At 37.2% G+C, this 22,338-nt stretch overlaps 1 protein-coding gene across 1 annotated transcript in view; it reads right to left on the bottom strand.

Annotated features, from left to right (window-relative positions):
• Positions 1-7,508: 7,508 nt before the first annotated feature.
• FAM151B (family with sequence similarity 151 member B) overlaps positions 7,509-22,338 on the bottom strand; it is a 34,833-nt gene continuing 20,003 nt past the window's right edge. The window contains exons 5-6 of the mRNA XM_007111455.3: positions 20,755-20,890; positions 7,509-9,543 (exon numbers count right to left, since the gene is read on the bottom strand). Coding sequence (XP_007111517.1) covers positions 9,384-9,543; positions 20,755-20,890 — 296 coding nt within the window. The 3' untranslated portion in view covers positions 7,509-9,383. The remainder of the gene's footprint in view (positions 9,544-20,754; positions 20,891-22,338) is intronic.

Here is a 22,338-nt window from a genome sequence, read left to right as displayed (position 1 = left end):
ATTGATCTATATTTCTGTTTTTGTGCCAGTACATACTGTCTTGATTACTGTAGCTTTGTAGTATAGTCTGAAGTCTGGGAGCCTGAATCCTCCAGCTCCGTTTTTCATTCTCAAGATTGCTTTGGCTATTTGGGGTCTTTTGTGTTTCCATACAAATTGTGAAATTTTTTGTTCTAGTTCTGTGAAAAATGCCCTTGGTAGTTTGATAGGGATTGCACCAAATCTGTAGATTGTTTTGGGTAGAATAGTCATTTTCACAACGTTGATTCTTCCAATCCAAGAACATGGTATATCTCTCCATCTGTTTGTATAGTCTTTAATTTATTTCATCAGTGTCTTACAGTTTTCTGAATACAGGTCTTTTGCCTCCTTAGGTAGGTTTATTCCTAGGTATTTTATTCTGATCTTAGAGGAAATGGTTTCAGTTTTTCACCATTAAGAACGATGTTGGCTGTGGGTTTGTCGTCTATGGCCTTTATTATTTTGAGGTAAGTTCCCTCGATGCCTACTTTCTGGAGGGTTTTTATCATAAACGGGTGTTGAATTTTGTCAAAAGCTTTTTCTGCATATATTGAGATTATCATATGGTTTTTATCCTTCAATTTGTTAATATGGTGTATCACATTGGAAATTACATTTTTTAATTTCAATCATCCACATGACTTCTTAGCTTTATTTTCACAATTATTAAGTGTTCGTTTTAGTGGCACAAATTTAAATTTTGATTGTCAGGCAACACATTTCAAAAAGAATCTTCTCCATTTCCAAAAAAAAAAAAAATTGCTATATTATCCCTGCAGCTTTGGGTCCTATAAATATGAAGAATCTGACATCCACGGGAAGAACAGTTCCACCAAGGGATTCTATCACTGTCCTCTGGATTGGAAACTGTGATAACCATCTAGTCATCCGAGGCTCCTTCATATGAGAAAAAGGGGTCATGACGTTCGTTGAAATAATTCTCAGTACTACAAATAGGAGCTAGAAGGAATATGGGTGGAATTTGAACAATTCACTGGGGACTCCCTTGTATTATCATAGCCAGTGGTAAATATAGGTTATCACAATCCCACACAGGCAGAAGCATCAATGCCTCTGAATTCTGAAGAATGAAGAGATGGGGGTACACCACCAGGTACATTCTTGACATTTCTGCCCACAGCTGTTGGAAGGGACAGCCTGTGTCATATGACCCCACTGGTTCCCTTCCTCCCCAACAGTAAAGTGGACCAAGGATGGACAAGTGACTGAAAGGAACAAACTGGGATGAACCAATGGGGCTTTCTCTCAGTAATCTAAATTTGTTCTGTGGAGCACTGGAGTCCATGACCTCCCACTGCTGAGGACCCTGTCTTAGTTCTTGCCTAGGACAGTGGTCTTAGTTCTTAGCCTTCCTGCAGCCTAGATGTTCAGCGTTTCCCTAAATTTTCTGGATATGTCTCCTTATGGTAACTTCCTCCCTAGCCTCAGTTATTGGAGTTAATTTGAGTAGGATTCTATTATTGCATCCAAAATGTTTCTGACCAAGACAGTACCTAAAGCAGTATCAGTTGGATCAAAATGGAAAATATGGTCCAGAAATAAGATAATCATTATCAGAACAAGGACTGCATTGCTCACACAAAGAAAGTTCCAACTCATAGGGCAGCTTTGGCACCTAAGGATTCAGCTTTGAAGAGAGTATCAGGAGACAGTGTCTTCATCAGTGACCATAGCATGTCACATAGGGTCTTTAGAACAATGCCTGGCATATAGTATGCACTCCAAATTTTTGTTGCTTCTTATCATCATAAATATGAGGATAAGGAATTTTGAAAAACTAGAAAACTTTGATAAATTGGTGAGACAATGGTTATAATTATTCTCTTTCCCCTACAAAGTTCCAAATAGGTCATTTATTTAATACATCCCTTTAAACTCAAAAACAACTTAAATATACTTTTGCACTGTTTGAATTTTTAAAAACCACCTGCATATGGGCTTCCCTGGTGGCGCAGTGGTTGAGAGTCCGCCTGCCGATGCAGGGGACATGGGTTCGTGCCCCGGTCAGGGAAGATCCCACATGCCCCGGAGCGGCTAGGCCCGTGAGCCATGGCCGCTGATCCTACGCGTCCGGAGCCTGTGCTCTGCAACGGGAGAGGCCACAACAGTGAGAGGCCCACGTACCACAAAAAAAAAAAAAAAAAATCAGGACCTCAAAGGCTTTTTGTTGTTTTTTGCTTTTTAAAAAAATCTAGGTTATGTGTATCAGTGTTTACTACATTAAAATTTAAAACAGAAATTTTAAAAATATTGTTTTAAAGTGACAAACCCATTACATGTTAGCATAAGTACTTTATGAAAAATAACTACATTTTCCAAAATATATTTAGTGAGAAGAGTGGCAGTGTTTTATGTTTTTGCAAATCTCTTTAATGTTTGGCTTAATAGAAAACAGCTGGATTTTCTTCTGTGTTTCTGCTTCAATCTGTTGTAATGTTCAGTTGAAGCATATGAAGAAAATATGGCTTCACACAGATATGCAGTTGAAAAAGGAAGAAATAATTTAATAGATTTTTCAGATAATTGTAGATAGTCTTCCTTGATACTATACTCAAACTTGGTAAGTGGTAGTTTCTTAGGTTAGTTGTAATGTAGAATCTGAAACCACACCAAGGAATTTCCATTTTCTGTTACACTAAATTTCACTGCCCTGTCTTACACTTTGAATGGATTCCTTACCCAAGGAAGACCTTATAATGTTGTGCATGAGTCATCTGGAAAATATTGATTCCTTGAGTTAGGCAGACCTTCCAAGTGTTGACACATTTCACTATATACCATAAAAAATAGTATTTATTAATATCACCACATATCAAAGTCTTTATTGGGAATTGTCAAGCTCACAATGATGGGTTCAAGTTTAGTCAAATTCTAATTTTTCATGTAAAAACTCAGGTTTCATCATTGGCAGCAGATACTGTCAGTTGTTTTCCTTCAAGCAACAAGCTTGCTTTGTTCATTTTTGAGAAAATACCTGCCAAATACCCAAGACTAAGTAACTGGTCTGTCAGTTGTTCAAGTATAAATATTTTTTCCATGAAAAAAATGGCTAGTTCAGTTTGCAACAAGGGCTTTTCTTTAATACAACCACTGAACTTCAGTATACAGCAGAATTGTACTATGCTTAACTCACATTCTGTCACATGAAAAATTAAAAAAATGTGTACTCCGGGTCAAGATTTACTAAAATTAATAATTTTTGCTGAATCATTGATGATATTCCTATGTCTTTTTTGTTTTGTTTCTAGTGTGTGGGGCAGTGAAGAATATGATTGATAGTTGATGCCATGAATTTGATTCATACTAAGGCATCCACAATTTAACCTAACATTCTTTTTTCCACCATCACTGCAAATGTCAACACAGTGAAACAGGCAATTTCACAAGTGGCTTTGACCTCATCCATCTTCTGAAAGCATCTCAGGGGAACTGAGGGGTTTGTGGGCCACACTGTAAGAACAATTGGCCTAAGAGAATTATTGAGGTTTTGTGTCATCCATCCATCCATCATTTGTTAAAGGCCTATTCTGACCAGGTATCATATAAAAATGAGTAATTTCTTCCCCCCAAAACAGCACAGTTGAGGGCAAAATACAAACGCGTAAAATAATTATAATCTAGCGGAGGATGTACATCAGGAGAAAGCCCTGGGGAATTCTTGAAAGACTCTTTATAGGAACCTTGACTTAGGGGCAGAGCTCAACAGGCTCTGTGAAGAGGTCATACCCTTCAACTTTAATTCAGAATTTTTTGATTAGCTCTTGAATTCAAGAAGTGGCAACAGACTCTCGCAGCAAATATTTCAATTGAATTTTCTGAATTCTTACTACATTATGTGACCCCAAGAAAGGGATAAAGAAGGGACAATGACCAGCCTTTATGAAGATTCTTTAGCAACAACCAAACCTGGAACAACTCAGCTGCCAGATTTAGTCAGACTGGTCCCTTTCACAAGCAGAAGCATAGAAACAAAAGAGCCTCCCTAGAGAACAGGAGGTTGGGCGAGCCCCTTTCAAGGCCTACCTGTTTTCTGTCTACTCTGATGGTTAGACGGGGGTGGGGGTGGGTGGGTAGCCTTCATTGTTTAAAATTATGACATAATTAAAAATATGTAGTAAAGTAGCAATTACAGGGGTGGGGGGGTGGGTAGCCTTCATTGTTTAAAATTATGACATAATTAAAAATATGTAGTAAAGTAGCAATTACGGGGGGGGGCTGTAGTTCTTTAAGAAACTGATAGAATTAAAGAGCATCCTTTCTGAAGTCAGAGTGGGAGGTGAGTTCAGAGGCAGGAAGGTGGGGTTTTCATTTTTCTTTCCAAATTGGTATAAAGTAGCAATGTCAACAAATCACTGAGAAAATGGTTAATTACAGGGGTGGGGGGGTGGGTAGCCTTCATTGTTTAAAATTATGACATAATTAAAAATATGTAGTAAAGTAGCAATTACGGGGGGGGGCTGTAGTTCTTTAAGAAACTGATAGAATTAAAGAGCATCCTTTCTGAAGTCAGAGTGGGAGGTGAGTTCAGAGGCAGGAAGGTGGGGTTTTCATTTTTCTTTCCAAATTGGTATAAAGTAGCAATGTCAACAAATCACTGAGAAATATCGCTACACCTGGCCTCTGTTCTATCCTGTTTGGGTCAGTAGCACCACCTGACGCTGTTACCCAAGCCCAAGATATGTATATTAGACTCTTCCTTCTCCCCCATACTTCCCATTCAACTAGTTTACAAACTCTTACAAGCTCTTCCTTCTTAACCTTTCCTCTATTTCTTGAGCCTTCCCATCCCCTTTTGTTACCACCTTAATTCAGGGCGTCATCTCCTTTCACTTCAAGAATTCTAAGGCTCCTTCTCATGCCACTGGAATCACCTTTGTAACACTCAAAACTGGTAACGCTTCCCTGCTTAAAATGGTGGGAGGATTCCCACAGCCTGAGAGAAAAGGAACAAACTCCTTAGCTTGGAAGTGAATCTGGTCCCTGACTAAATGTTCAGCTTCGAAATACAGTGCCTCCACAAACTTTTTTGAACAAGTGAGATCAGGCTCTTTCCCACTTAAGAGTTCCTTTGCTCACGTGCCTGTCTGAAAGGCCCTTTGCTCTGTCTACCTGGTGAATCTTACTTAACACAACCTAAGCATTCTCTCCCAATTAGAAAATACTGCTGTCTCTCACCACAACCTGGTATATAGTTCCATCACAAGGAGTTACAGCGAATATCCAACTTACTGTTAACAAGTCTCTCTCCCCCTACTAGATGGTAAGATCCTTGAGGTACGAATCATTTCTGAATTATTTGCACAACCTCAGCTTATCAGACATTAATTAGATGTCCCCTTCCTTCCCCCCCCGAGTTCCTATTGAGCCCTGAAGTCCTGTTACATGTCTCCCTCATGAAAGACACAAGTGACGGGACAAATTAAGGTCCCTGGACCAAAGGATGGCAGTCCAAAGGTACGAAGGAGAGAGAAGCAATCACAGTGAAGAGTAAGAGTGACACTCATGGGGGACACTGGAACAAAGACCCTGAGTTCCTGCTGCTGGGGTGCCAAGAGCTCCTGGATCCTGCCCCACTTCTTCCAAGACCTGGTTATCAGCTCTTCTTGGTTTCACTAATTCATCATACTCCCATTTTCTAGATTAAAAAGTACTTCAGCTATTCTCATCTAACACACAACTATTTTCCTTGCATCGATTCATGAATTTATGATTGTAAGAAGATAGTAAGCTCATATTAGGTAGGCTCCCATCTTAAATTTCAGGATGAGGAATAGAGCATTTTTCTATATCTTCACTAGGTATTTAGTTTTTAAATTTTATTTATTTATTTGGTTGCGTTGGGTCTCCGTTGCTGTGCGCGGGCTCCCTCTAGCTGCGGCGAGCGGGGGCCTCCCATTGCGGAGCACGGGCTCCAGGCACACAGGCTTCAGTAGCTGTGGTTCGCGGGCTCTAGGGCACAGGCTCAGTAGTTGTGGCGCACGGGCTTAGTTGCTCCGTGGCATGTGGGATCTCCCCGGACCAGGGCTCGAACCTGTGTCCCCTGCATTGGCAGGATTCTTAACCACTGTGCCACCAGGGAAGCCCAGTTTTTTTTTAATTACAAGGAAAAATCCAAGACCCTAGCTCCCACAAACAAGCAAATAAACAACCTGTTCTGAATAACTCGCAACAGTTTTCAACTGGATAAATGAGTATGTATCTGGTTGATTAGCAATCACATCACTCTTACAGGGCCATAAGCTACTGCACCTTTAAAAGCTCTGATTTTTTGAAAAATTGGATGTTGTACAAAAGTATCTTCTAGGACTAGGATTGCTCTGCAGGCTTGGGAAACAGCACTTGGATGCTATGGGATTTTAACAGCAATACATTAGACCTAAGGACCTGGAGAGAAAAAAATAGGTGGTACTAAAACATTTACTTATTTCCTGTCCGTGAACTTCTTCCCAAGTATTTAATAATATCTTACAATTTTATATGTCAATTATGTCTCAATAAAGCTGAAATTTAAAAAAGGAAAAATAACTGCCTACTCCAAAGTCATGAAAACATTCTCCTTTATTCTCTTCTAAATGCTTTATAGTTTTAGAGCTTTCACTTATAGGCCTAAGATTCAACTCTAATTATTTTTTGTATATGGTGTGAAGCAGGGATCAATGTTTTCCTTTTTCCATAGGGACCAAAATCCATTAAAATTTTACTTTTTGGGACTTCCCTGGTGGTCCAGTGGTTAAGAATCCATCTTCCAATGCAGGGGACATGGGTTCGATCCCTGGTCAGGGAACTAAGATCCCACATGCCACGGGGCAACTAAGCCCATGCACTGCAACTACTGAGACCATGCGCCATAACTAGAGAGCCTGTTTGCCACAACTACTGAGCCTGTATGCTCTGGAGCCTGCACGCCACAACTAAAGAAGCTTGCGTGCTGCAACAAAGAGCCCACACACCGTAACGAAAGATCCTGCATGCTGCAATGAAGATCCTGCGTGCCGTAACTAAGACCTGACGCAGCCAAATAAATATTTTTTTAAAAATTTACTTTTCAACAGAATACATTTTATAATTCTCTTATATAATTTTTATTCCTGAGAACACTTTAAAATATAGCTTTAGGGCTTCCCTGGTGGCGCGGTGGTTGAGAGTCCGCCTGCCGATGCAGGGGACATGGGTTCGTGCCCCGGTCCGGGAAGATCCCACATGCCCCGGAGCGGCTGGGCCCGTGAGCCACGGCCGCTAAGCCTGCGCGTCCGGAGCCTGTGCTCCGCAACGGGAGAGGCCACAACAGTGAGGGCCCGTGTACCGCAAAAAAAAAAAAAAAAAAAAAAAAAAAAAAAAATATATATATATATAGCTTTAAATCTTAATCTAAATGACAGTTAATAAATTTCTCAATATAAAGGCATTTTGCCTTAAGACTAACACTTTAAAAAATATTATTAAGGATAAAGTAGTAAAGTTAATCTTCTGGACAAATGAATTTGATTTCAAACTTAATTAAAATGCAATTCATTTATAAATTCAGCTCTCTTTGTAAAAGCAAAGCATGGTCATTTTCGAACATTTATAATGTAAACATTACTTTTTACTATAATTTTAAGAGTTATTTGTTGCAATTATTAACATTTTATAATTATGAAATTGCATCTTTTGCTGTTGGCAAACAACCATAGAAAGTGAAGTTTTAGGTGTTATTTGACAAGTAGCACCACATTCAGTTGTAGCTAAAATTTAAAGTGGAAATATGATCATTTTCTTGAAGTATTTATATGTATACAATGTTCATGTTATATGTCTTACTGCTATCTATCTATCTACAATGGATATGATCACATGATAAGTCTAAAAGAAGGGAACTATCTGTTGAGCACTTGCTATGTGATGAGCATTGAGCTACAAGCTTCCATTGCATGAATCTCCCTTAACCTTCACAACAACCCTACAAGAGAAGCCTCATCCTCTGCGCCCCTCCCCCATTTTATAGATGAAGAAATCAAGACTCAATGAGGTTAAATGTTTCCCCAAATCTATGGCTATTAAGGGACAGAGGTGGTGGCTGTAAGGGAAGTCTATCTGAATTCAAAACCCAAGCTCTTTTCTCTACATCGCACTACTTCATTCACTGGGAGAAAATGGTTAATAAAAGATAAATTACATATCTTAGGACATTCATTGGTAAATTACTTTTCAATAAATCAAAGAAGCAACATGTTTTTCTGAATACCTTGCTCAGGACTACACCAGGCACTGTAAAGACAATTAAGAATGCTCTCTTACCATAAAGGACTTTATAATCTAGCTGAGGAGACATAACTACTATGTATGACACAATTAGTGAAAAATATTAGTTGAAATTAACTGTTAAAGTAAGATCTGGAAACTACAGATGGTGTAGCTGTTTTTGCAATGAAGGACTGTGTTGAGGACAGTGAATTAACTTTTAGAGTGGGACCACATTAGGAAGGGTCTTGAAAGAGTAAAATTCAATAAAGTTGAATTTAAGAATCCCCTAGAGATTTTTGATTTGGCATAAAGAAAGAGGTGTTTTTTAAAAGTTTTTTTTTTTTTTCCCAGCAGAAATATTCAGGGTATCTTTGAGTAGAGTATGAGGAATGAAGTCATGAGGAACTAGTTTTTGAAATTCTAGTAGTAGAACAAGGGCCTGAACCAAGGTGATGTTGGTGAGAAACTTGAAAATCAAATGATATATTACCAGGATTAAAATTCTGCTCTCCAATAGTATTTTGCTCACTCTAGATATTATGATCAAAACAAAGAATACAAAAAACATATACGGCTGTCAGCATACTCCCAAAAATATGGAAGTTCTAGATACATCTAATTTAATCCGTATTGTTTTCAGTAAATAGACTTGATCTTGTTATAGAAAGCTGCTCATCCCTGTGAAAGTTAAAAACATTTTTAAAGCCCTCTTACTCTTCTATAGTCTCTGAATAACTAGTTCTCCAGGAAAAAGGAAAGAGGATGGCATATTTTTATGAAATCTCTATAATGCTAGTGCCAACAAAATGTGATTTAATAGCTGTATGTCATGTGGATTCTTTCAATTATCTTCAGTATACCAAATTTTTTTATAGTTTTAAAGATTCATTTTCCTAAATTATTGTTATACTAGCCCGATGAAATCTCTTCTTTCCGACTCTTTTAGGTAAGTAGAGTATTATAAGGACATAAGCCTAACAGAGTAAGCACTCAGTGTTTTTTGATTGGATAAACTGGAACATAAATCAATCATCATAATTTATATGGTAATCAATTCAGACCAAAGCAAAGAAGGATTATGAAACCAAAACATGAAATACTTTAGCAGAATTTTCATCTTAGAGATTAATTTTGATTCCAATGGCTTGTTTAAATTCATGGTTTTGTGGTTCCAAGATGTCATAGAAAACTCTTTTTTTGTCAAAATGGCCTCTAATAAAAAGTAAATCTTCAGTGGAATAGCTATCGTTTTTTCCAGTCCAAACAGTCAGGCTGTATCTGCATTAAAATAAAACATAATTATATAGTTAAAAGAGAAAGATAAGAAACAGTGATGAAGAATTCCAATAAGCCTAAAAATAGTTACTCTCATTTGTCTCTAACCCAAATTCACACAGAAGAAAAAATTAATTAGCACTGGTGGAACTATATTTTCCTGTTTCATTCCTTCATCAACATCAAAGGGACTAGAGAAAATAAAATTCACACTGCTGTTGCCTAAATTAGGTCCCGCAGTATCTGAATTAATGTTAAATGGCTTTAGAAACCCAGACTGGTAGCACTGGAAATGGGCCCAATTTTGGACAAAAGAACTGAGGAGACTGTGTTGCTGATCAAGGAATCTGTTGCCTACACAAAACCCACAGCTCTAACTTGGTTTCTTCAGTAGCCAGGCCACAGTCAAAAGCACGACTGGAAGGGACAGTGAAGAGACACAAATGTCACTGACGTTCCCAACATTCATATTCACTTATAAGTGGCCCCGCTATCCCTTCCGGGAGTTTTCTGTACGAGATACAAGAATGCCAAGAGATGTCACTAAGAATGCCAAACAGAATAAACCTAGATCTATTTCTGGAGTTAAAAAACAATAATAATATATGCAGATTTATTATGGATATAAGAATATGCTCAGAATTGTAATGTTACTTAAATCGTATATTTTCATTTCTTCCTGTGACATTACTATTACATTACTCTCAGTAGAGTTTAGAGAAATGAGAAGCTTTTAAGTATTTTATATTTATTTTTCTCATAAACTTGTCAGAATCCAGGGAAAATCTCCAAAGCAGTTCTTCTGCTAATGATAAGAAACAGTCTAACCAATGTATATATTCTTGTTATACTGACACATTACTGTCCTTAAGGATGATGACACCATTCTGGAAATGTAACAAAGGAAAGTACTTTGGATTTTGTTCCATAGTAGTATTATGTGACAAACCAAAAAGAATTTTAAACTACAGTAGGGAACACAGAAAAAAAAAATGAGACTTTAAAAATGTATATTTTTGCTAAAATGGCATTTTTATTACTTTATTGAGCACCATGGTGACAAACGTTATAAAAAGACAGATATGAATTTAGGTTAAAAGAAGTTATTCATTTTATTTCCAGTGTTATTTTGCCTCTTTTAATCCTCGTGCTACTGTACTTAAACTAAAAGTAGGAAAAATAAAATTGACTAAGGGTATTTTAAATGCATTCATTCAAATCAATTCTCAGGTTTCATTTTTAAAGTTCTTTTCATTGTGATGTAACATGTATAGGAAAAGATGCATAAAACATAAATATTTTAACAAATTATTATAAAATGAACTCCAGTGTAACAAAACACAAATTAAGAAAAAACACTGCCAGCACCTCAGGAGACACCTGTATATCACTGCCCCATCACAACCTCGCCTTTCCCCCAGAGTCCTCACAACCCTGTCTTTTGGGTTGCCATCTTCTTGCTTTATTTTTTTATTTTTATTTTTATTTTTTTTCAGTACGCGGGCCTCTCACTGTTGTGGCCTCTCCCGTTGTGGAGCACAGGTTCCGGACGTGCAGGCTCAGCGGCCATGGCTCACGGGCCTAGCCGCTCCGCGGCATGTGGGATCTTCCCAGACCCGGGCACGAACCCGCGTCCCCTGCATCGGCAGGCGGACTCTCAACCACTGTGCCACCAGGGAAGCCCCTTCTTGCTTTATTTACCACCTGTATATCCATCCTAGACAATACAGTTTAATTTTTGCATGTTAATGAATTTTATATAAATGGAATCATAGAGGATATAATTTTTTTGGTCTTGCTTCTTTTGCTGAATATTGTTTGTGACATTTATCCAACTTAAAACATGTAGCTACAGTTTATGCATTTTCTTTGGGCAACAGTTTAGCAGTATCTACTAAAGCTGAAAGTATGAATACCCTATGACCTAGAAATTCTATTTCTAGAAATTCCTTTCTGATATAACCTTTATAAATGCAGGCACATTTGCACCAGGATGTGTGTGTGTGTGTTCACATTTATATATATGAATGTTCACAGCAGCAATCTTTGCAATAGCCAAAACCATGAAATAATCCAAATGTCATTCAATAATAGAATAAACTCTGAATGATGATGAATGTTTTGCCTGTGTTCTCTTCTAGGAGTTTTATGGTGTTATGTCTTACATTTAAGTCTTTAAGCCATTTTGAGTTTATTTTTGTGTATGGGGTGAGGGTGTATTCTAACTTCATTGATTTGCATGTGGCTGTCCAACTTTCCCAACACCCTTGCTGAAGAGACTGTATTTTCCCTATTGTATAGTCTTGCTTCCTTTGTCGAGGATTAATTGACCGTAGGTGTGTGGGTTTATTTCTGGGCTCTCTATTCTGTCCCATTGATCTGTATTTCTGTTTTTGTGCTAATACCATGCTATTTTGATTACTGTAGCTTTGTAGTATTGTCTGAAACCTGGGAGTGTTATGCCTCCTGCTTTGTTCTTTTTCCTCAGGATTGCTCAGGCAATTCTGGGTCTTTTAGTTGTTCTAGTTCTGTGAAAAATGCCATGGGTAATTTGATAGGGATTGCATTAAATCTGTAGACTGCTTTGGGTAGTATGGCCATTTTAATAATGTTAATCCTTCCAATCCAAGAGCATGGGATATCTTTCCATTTCTTTGAATCATCTTCAATTTCCTTTATTAATGGTAAACAACAAAGCTTTAATGGAATATATTACTAGAGAAATTTTCATAACATTGGGGATGGGAAAGAATTCTTAAACAAGACACAAAAATCACTAGCCATGAAGGATATGTTTGAGTAATTTGAACACATTAAAATTCAGAAATTCCTTCCATCAAAAGATACCATGAAGAACATGAATAGGTTAGGCACAGAGTTGTGGAAGATTTTTGTAAATCAAAAGGGCTCTAATACAGAATTTATAATGAACTTACCTATGAAACAGAAACAGACTCACTGATATAGAGAACAGACTTGGCAGTTGCTAAGGGGGAGGGAGCCTGGAAGAGGGATGGATTGGGAGTTTGGGATTAGCAGATGCAAACTATTATATACAGAATGGATAAGCAACAAGGTCATACTGTATAGCACAGGGAACTATATTCAATATCCTGTGATAAACCATAATGGAAAAGAATATGAAAAAGAATGTATATATATATGTATAAATGAATCATTTTGCTGTACAGTAGAAAGTAACACATTGTAAATCAACTAAACGTCAAGAATGGATAAGCAACAAGGTCATACTGTATAGCACAGGGAACTATATTCAATATCCTGTGATAAACCATAATGGAAAAGAATATGAAAAAGAATGTATATATATATGTATAAATGAATCATTTTGCTGTACAGTAGAAAGTAACACATTGTAAATCAACTAAACGTCAATAAAATAAAATTTTTTTAAAAAGCTTTGTTGTTTACCTTTAATATTTAATAAAAGACTCTGAAAGAGATGAAGTTAAGAGAAACCCAAAATTAGGGAAAGAGTTCCAAAACAAATCAACAGTAACAAAAATAGGACCACCTCCCCCCCCAAAAAAACAAACTAGACAGAGAAGTAGAAGAATCCACTTAGTGCAATCCCATGGAGCCAAAGGACAAGGGAGTTTCAAACTGAAGAGGGGGACCAGCAGTACTCAAATGTTGCAGAGGTTAAGAGTTTGGCTTGAACATCAAATCAAGTATGATCTTCAAATGAGAAATTTCAGGAGAGTAACTGACTACACAGAAGTGGAAGGTGAGGAAACTGAGGCAGTAAGTAATGAAAGAAATGGGATGGCAGGATCATCCTATTGGAACATGGCAGCCTAAAGTCAGCACTGCCTTCTTTTTCTCCTAGAATCACCTGAAAGTAACAAAAAGAACAAAAGAATGAAAATAGAAACCCCATCTTCAATGAAATTAAGAAAGGGCTGAAAGTGCAAATTACAAAACAGGTGAGGTTTCTAACAGCAACAGAAATTAAGGCCACATGTTAAGGAGGTGGAGAGAGTTTGCTCATGTATGCAGATTACAGAGAAAGCCTGTAAGAGACTCTTCTGGATGAGAGGCATCCCACCGAAACACTTCGCATAGTGGGAATGGTGTCCTTGAACTACAAGTGGGAGCTTTCCTGGATTAGATTTGGTCTCAAAAAGCAGTGGAGACAAAGAAATAGAACAGGAAAGCCATAGTTGTAGGAATCAGACTGTTCCTGTGAAAACCCAAAAGTTTAAATTTAAGAGACACGTGAAAGATCTCACCTAGAGACACAACAACTGCTTATCTCCATTGACTGGGGAGAAGTTAAAGGCTAAACAAGTCACACGTAAGACTCTCTGGGTCATAAGGAGCATAGTCCTGATCCCTCTCCACTATGAACTTTAGGCAAGTAGCTGGTCTAAAAAACACCTCACTTCCTTTAAAGCAGATAATCAAAATAAATTTGGCAGAGATTTTATACAAGAGAGTACAAGAAAATATAAGGAAAAACACATGGCAGATGGAGAAATAAAAACTTCATCATTAAAAAAAAACTATCAGATAGCTGAAACAGATATAAAACTATTTTAAAAAAAAGCCACAAAACAGATGAAAGCCATAACCCACACATTTTTTAAATGATGCAGTTGCCTCTTTGAAGAGCACAAAGCAGATATACAAATTCATGGAAGAAGTTTCAAGACAACAGAAAAGAGATGATAAAATATTAATTGGCAGATCTTAGGAAAGTGGAAAATTAATACTATTACAGAAATATGGTGAAATCTGAAGGTATACTAGACTAGAGAGAACAGACATTGTTGAAAATATTGTAAGGGTCAGAGAAGACAAATTATAAAATAAAGTAAAATAAAATGCAAACAAATAAAAAGGAAAGAAAGACTACAGAGAAAACAATAGATACCAAAGACAGGCAAAGGAGATCTACATATTCATAACTGGAGTTTCTGAAAGAGAAAACATAGTGGTACAAAGGCAACAGAACAAGTATTTAAAAATACAATTCAGAGAAATATTACAGAAAAGAAGAGCATTTAAATCTATATATTGAAAAAAACTCCATATTGCTGAAAAAACTGGTATAGAATGGTCCATACTGAGACATATTCTAGTAAAATTACTAGGCCTCAAAGATAAAGAAGCCTTTCTACATTCAGTTTCCCCCATTTCCCCCCTCCAAAATCAAGTCGCTTATAAGGGCAAACAAATAATCAGGCTGGCTTCACACTTTGCCACATCAACACTCACATTAGAAAGCAGAAGAAGGGCTTCCCTGGTGGCACAGTGGTTAAGAATCTGCCTGCCAATGCAGGGGACACGTGTTCAAGCCCTGGTCCGGGAAGATCCCACATGACACGGAGCAACTAAGCCTGTGCACCACAACTACTGAGCCTGAGCTCTAGAGCCTGTGAGCCACAACTATTCAGTCCACATGCCACAACTACTGAAGCCTGCTGCCTAGAGCCCATGCTCTGCAACAAGACAAGCCACCGCAATGAGAAGCCCGCGCACCGCAATGAAGAGTAGCCCCTGCTCGCCACAACTAGAGAAAGCCTGCACACAGCAACGAAGACCCAATGCAGCCAAAAATAAATAAATAAAATAAATAAATTTTAAAAAAAGAAAGCAGAAGAGCAGGGCTTCCTTGGTGGCACAGTGAAGAATCCGCCTGCCAATGCAGGGGACATGGGTTTGAGCCCTGGTCTGGGAAGATCCCATATGCTGTGGAGCAACTAAACCAGTGCGCCACAACTACTGAGTCTGCACTCTAGAGCCCACGAGCTACAACTACTGAGCCCGTGTGCCACAACAAGAGAAACCACCGCAATGAGAAGCCCAAGCACCGCAACCAAGAGTAGCCCCCGCTCGCCGCAACTAGAGAAAGCCCATGCATAGCAACAAAGACCCAATGTAGCCAAAAAAATAAATAAATTTATATTTAAAAAAAAGAAAGGAGAAGGGCAATGCCTTCAAAATCCAAAAGGCATTGTGAGCCAACAATTTTACAGCCAGCCAATCTATCATTCAATATGAAGTACAAAGTTGGACATTAAGAAAGAGTACAGTCAACTCAAATTAGGTGAGGGGGGGTGAAGAAATACACTAATTTTATTATTGCTCATGGAAGTTAACGGGCACTTGTAAAGAAGTAGATTAAGCATATTTTATAAAGTAGCAGTAAGAAATAACCAATAGGAAAAAAAACTAACTTACCAAATATTCAGAATTAAAAATACAAAAGAAAGAAAACAGCTACAGTGAAATGCTTTTTAAAGCTACAGAAATAGCAAATATGCTAGTTTTTCTTTTAAATGACAGAAAAAAGACCAAACATATCTGTGTTATAAATAAATGTAAATAAGTTAAACTCTTCTTTTAAAAGCAAGACTGTTAGATTAGATTAATGAGAGTTAGGTATCTAGGCATCTGATAAGGAATTTAACAACATGGAAAGAAAGAAGGCTAGAAAGAACCCTCAGGGGTTGGGATGAAATTGGAAATATTAGTATGAACTCATGGGTTGGTTAAACACACACACACACACACACACACACACACACACACAGATACAGAAATGTTTATAGACGTATATGTAGGGGTGTGTATATGTATGGCGGTCTATATTGGTGTGTTTTTATATACATACATATATACATACACAGACCATAACTACACATATACATACACATATATTTTCCAGCTCTGTCTATTGAGAGGTCCTGGAAGCATTGACACCCTAGGAGCAATGATTATACTAACATCCCAGATTTTGCTTTCTAAATACCACCTGCCACTATAATCAAGCAGGGATCCTTGAAGAAGTGACTGATTTGAGAACTGGGACAAGTACGTGATGAGCTTGCCAAGAATGCAAGACCTGAGGTCTGTCATGAGGAAATATTGAACTGACCGAGATTGAGGACATTTTTCATAATAAAAGGGCTGTAGTCTTGAAGACTGTCATGTGTACGAGAGGAAGGGAAAAACTGAGGAACTAACTATTTTGAAGGAGACTGATGCAAACTAAATGCAATGCATGTTCCTGGAGAGTTTCTTGGACCACAAGGAAATAAGGATTGCTGGAATGGTTGATAAATTTGAATGGGGTCTGCAGACTGCATGGCAGTGTTGCCTCAATGCTGATTTCCTGGTTGGAAGGTTGCATACTACTAATACAGGAGTGCATCCTCGTGTGGGGAAGTGTACACTGCAGTACTTAAGGATATGAGGCATCATGATAGAAAAAAAAACATAGAAAAAAAGAGAGAAAGAGAGGTGGGGGGAGAGAGAGGGATGGAGGGAGACAGAATGGTTAAACAATTTGGGAATCTGGGTAAAGGAGATGTAGTAGTTTTATGCAACTTTTCTGTATGTTTAAAGTTATTATTTTTAATGATAATAAATCAGCCTTAAAACAGCCAATGAAAACTAAAACTTTATAAATTTATTTTTCAAAGAAAAGATAAAGCAAAGTTATTCAAGCCAAACGAAAAGAAAGACAATGTGAATTTAGGTAAAAAATATCATTAAACAAGACCAAGAAGGAGAACTTTTAATAATAAGGTATAATTCTTCATGAAGATAATAAAACCTATATGAATATGCCCCAAATAACATATCATGAGCATTTAATAAGCAAAAATTATGAAGGCAGAAGAGGAAGCAGACAAAAACACTTTAATAGTTGGAGACTTTAACTCTCTTAGTCCATAAGAGAGCAAGTAGCCAAAAAATTAAAGATGCCAAATACTTGCACACATGCAAAATGGCACACTCATAAGGTTATTCATTATAGCATTGTTTGTAATATCAAAGATTAAAAACATCCTTTATGTTCCATCAATAGGGAGGCTAGTTAAATAAATTATAGCACATATATAAATACGATGCACCTAGAAAAGGAAAATGAGGAACCTTGAAAAAAGCTCTAAGATGTATTGCTAAGTTAAAAAAAAAAAAGAACAGAACAGAAGCAAGGTATATAATATGATACCTTTTGTTTTAAAAAGGAGGGGAAAGTAAGAATCTATACTTGTATTCACTTTTATATGCATAAAGAAACTAATGTGGTTGAACAAGAAACTGACAAATGTGGTTAGTGAGGCTGGGCAGGACTGGGTGAATGGGAGAAAGGCTTTTCACAGTATAACTCTGTTCATTGGTTTTTAAACCTTGTGATTATATTACTTATTCAAAGAATTACATTAAAAATATTTTTAAAAGCAAAGAGTAGGGGCTTCCCTGGTGGCGCAGTGGTTGCGCGTCCACCTGCCGATGCAGGGGAACCGGGTTCGCGCCCCGGTCTGGGAGGATCCCACATGCCGCGGAGCGGCTGGGCCCGTGAGCCATGGCCGCTGGGCCTGCGCGTCCGGAGCCTGTGCTCCGCAACGGGAGAGGCCGCAGCAGGGGGAGGCCCGCATACCACAAAAAAAAAAAAAAAAAAAAAAAAAAAGCAAAGAGTAAGGCTTCTTAAATAACGTAACTAATAATGTATGTTATTAACCTGTCACAGAAACTAGTAGTTTTATTCTAATATCCAGTCTCCTCTCTGTCTTATAGCAATCCCCTGAATTCTAACTAGGCATAAGACTGTACAGAATAATAGCTACATGTCCCAGCTTCCCCTGCAGCTAGGTATAGGCATACGACTAAGTTAAAGCCAATGAGTGTGTGCAAACCAATGAGTGTGTCCAATGCCCTTGAAGAACAGGGACAGGCCCTGAGCCTCTTTATCCCTCCATCCTACCAACTGAAACTCAGACACGGCAGTAATCAATCTGACCATATAGATAAGGTCAATATCCTAAGGAAAACAAGTACCAAGACAGAAGGATTTTGGGTCCCTGACACTGTGAAGGCATCAAATCTGCCCTGGCCTATTTATGCTTTTCCAGTTATGTGAGACAGAAACAAACTTAAGCTATTGTTAATTTAGGTTTCTGTTATAACAGCCAAACTATATCCTCATAAAATATATGAACTCATACAAATATCCATATATCAAACCATTAATAAAACCTTAATAAAGTCTACGAAGTAGAAATAATATACATTATCTGATTACTATATAATAAACCTAGAAAACTATTAACCAATCCAAAATAAAATAATTCTACTATCTCAATGCCTAAAAAATTTTCTCTTAAAACAACTTTTGAGACAAAGGAGAAAAAACCACAATTGCAGAATATTTATAAATTAACAGTGATGAAAACCTACACATAAGAAACAATAAGATACAGCTACAGCAGTGGTCAGAGAATACAGTATAGTCTTAAATATTTATGTTAATAAATATAAATATATTAATAAATATAAAAAATGAAAATAAGCATCTAACTCAAGAAATTAGAAGAAACTACATGAAAAGAATTTTAAAAGATAAAAAGAAGAAATTAGTAAATCATAAACCAGAAAAATAAATAATCCAAGAGTTCATTTTCAAAAAAAAAGAGAGATAAATCATTTTCTAGTTTAATCAAGACACAAGGGAGAAAACTCAGATAAACAAAATAAGGAAATTATTTTAGAGACACAGAAGAAACCAAAACTATTTTAATCATCTGTGTGTAAATAAATCTTAAAACTTGGGTGAGATAAACAATTTTCTAGGAAAACACAATATATCAAAATTGGCTACCATACAGAAAATCAACCATTTACCATGTAAGAAATAGAAAAGACTGTATAAGTTAAGCTTTCCCCAAAGCACCAGGTTTAGATGGTTTCAATGTTGAGTTTATGAAAACTCAGGTACAGGCCTCATTTGAATGTTACTTTTAACATCCCAGAAAATGTAAAAAGAAAGAAAGGTCCCTAGTTTTTAAATGAAATATCCATGATATTGATACCTAAAACTGAGAAAGAAAAAAAACTACAGACCAATCTCACTTTCAAATGCTGAAATCCTAACTAAAATATTAGCAATAAAATTCAGCAGTACATTAAAAGAATGATAAATTCTGATCAAGTGGGGTTTATTCTGTAAATGTGTGGATGGCTCAATATATAAGATATTAATAAAATTTATTTTATTAATAGATAAAGGGAGAAAATACGGTTATTTTCATAGAAACTGAAAAAAGCATTTAGTAAAAACTCAATACCCACAGGAATGTGGATACTTCTTTAATGTTTGAGTATATGCTTCCTTACTCTCTACAACATAGTGAATTATCAAACAGGGTCTTTTTCTGGATGATTTGTGATCATTCTTTATTTGTTAGAATTCTTTACAACTATTTGACATATGTGTTTGAGGATGGTTTTACCAGAACCTATTTTTATGTATTCAAATGTATCAAACTTTCCTTTTATAGCTTCTGGGTTTTGTGCCTTACTAAGAAGGGTCTTCTCCATTCTGAAACTATATAAAAAAAAATCATCACCTGTGGTTTTTTTATGCATTTAATGTTTGTCGTTCAAGTCTTTAATTCATCTGGAATTTATTTTGGAGGAAGGATTAAGGAAAGATGTTAACTCTGTTTTTCCTACAATGTTGGCCTGTTGTCCCAACACAAGTTATTGAACTTTTGCTCCAATGATCTGAAATACCAGCTTTTTCCTGTTCTAAGTTCCATGATAGAGTTGGGTTTATTTCTGGACATTCCCTGCTGTTCTATTGACTAGTCTACTGAAAAGACAGTATCAAAACTATTTCAATATCTGTAGTTTTATAATATTTAATATATGGTCCAACCAATTTTTATTACATATTAATAAAATTTTGGGAATTCCCTGGCAGTCCAGTGGTAAGGGCTTGGTGCTTTCACTGACAAGGGTCCAGGTTCAATTCTTGGTCAGGGAACTAAGATCCCACAAGCTGCACGGCCAAAAAATAAATAAATAAATAAAAATAATAAATAAACAAAATTTTTATATGGGAAAGACTTCTGGAATTATGACAGAATTCAAAGGGAAATTATTTTACCCACTTATAACTTTTTGTGAATGTATAACATAATTAAAAACATGACAAACATTTACTGGGCACCTACTATGTGCAAAAGCTTTTGTGAGGAATAGAGGTGAAAGACATGATGTTAAGGTTCATCAAGGATCTTCATTCCAGTGAGGAAGTCTGAGCACTTACAGAATCAGTGTGCATTCTCTGTCTCTTTCTCTCACACACGCTGTATTTACATAATCAGTTTTCATCTTCTTCCTGTCTCTCACACACACACACACATGCACACACTATACTGTAAAACTTACACATACCTGTTTGATTGCTTTAACAGCCAAAGTAACTGAGAACAAGACTGCCTGACTAATGCTGCTCTGACAGGAAATGTTACAAGCTGATTTAGTTCATTACATATATATTCCATCTCTTTCACCATTATCCAATTGTAACCTGAAATGAAAAGAAAAATATTTAACTTTTCTAACCAAAGTCCTATAAGTCAATGAAGTAAAAAACTCAATTGGGCTTCCCTGGTGGCACAGTGGTTGAGAGTCCGCCTGCCGATGCAGGGGACGCGGGTTCGTGCCCCGGTCCGGGAAGATCCCACATGCCGCGGAGCGGCTGGGCCCGTGAGCCATGGCCGCTGAGCCTGCGCGTCCGGAGCCTGTGCCCCGCAACGGGAGAGGCCACAACAGTGAGAGGCCCGCGTACCGCAAAAAAAAAAACAAACAAACAAACAAACAAAAAAAAAAACTCAATTACATATGAATAGGTAAATTCCTAGGTAATTCATAAACATTTCCATTTGGATTCAGAAAAATTAAAATACCACTTAATGCAAGAAAAAATTTTGAGTGGAAAATGTAGATAAAAAATTAAATCTAAAGTCATGTCACAAGTGACCTAGAGCAATAAACAAAAAATTAAAACATTAGAAAGGAATTTATTACTCTCTCAAGTACAAAAAAGGAAATTCTGACATTCTATTTACTTTAAAGATTCTAAGGCTCTGCATCATTAATATTCTCGATAAACTTCGATCTTCTGCTTGTTGTTAAGTTTTCTCTTCCGAGAGAAAGAAAGAGTATTTACTAGCTGTTTAAGTAACAATTAACTTCAATTTTTTTGGGGGGTGGGGGTCTAGTCCAAATTACTCACACTTTTTATCTAAAATAGGAATAGTGTTAAAATTGACTTTTATATATGTGTTTTATGTTTTAAATCATGTTTAGACATTGTGGAAAACATATCTGCCTGTTATAAACAGCTTCAGAAAAAAAATCTATATTTTAAAAATAGCCCCTACACTCTAACAAAAGTATCCATAGGTTGTAAAAAGTACTGGTCAGTAAAGGAACGATTTACAAAAAGCCTATGTGAATACATTAGTTTAGCAGCTAAATGCCTCATGAAAGAAGGGAAAGGTCTGCTTTCCTTTAAAATCTGGAAAATTTTATCTTTTTAATTAGAAAAAGGGGTTGCTAACAGAAGCTATACTTACTTTACTTAAAAACTAGGGCTTCCCTGGTGGCACAGTGGTTGAGAGCCTGCCTGCCGATGCAGGGGACACGGGTTCGTGCCCCGGTCTGGGAAGATCCCACATGCCGCAGAGCAGCTAGGCCCGTGAGCCATGGCCGCAGAGCCTGCGCCTCCGGAGCCTGTGCCCCGCAACGGGAGAGGCCACAACAGTGAGAGGCCCGCGTACCGCAAAAAAAACCCCCAAAACTTATAAACTCTCTTTTCTAAATTTTGTAGCAGAAGAAGGGGGGATAAAACACATGTTGGTAACGACCAGAGGCCAGTGGGGGAAAAGCAGCCTGGAAACATTCAACACCAACATTAACTTAAAGACCCAGATATGGTTTAACTCGGTTCAAGTCTGAGATTAAAGCCAGAGT

Source organism: Physeter macrocephalus, chromosome 8 (assembly GCF_002837175.3).
Source record: "Physeter macrocephalus isolate SW-GA chromosome 8, ASM283717v5, whole genome shotgun sequence".
Taxonomy (NCBI): domain Eukaryota; kingdom Metazoa; phylum Chordata; class Mammalia; order Artiodactyla; family Physeteridae; genus Physeter; species Physeter macrocephalus.
This window is presented reverse-complemented; position numbering and strand designations above follow the sequence as displayed.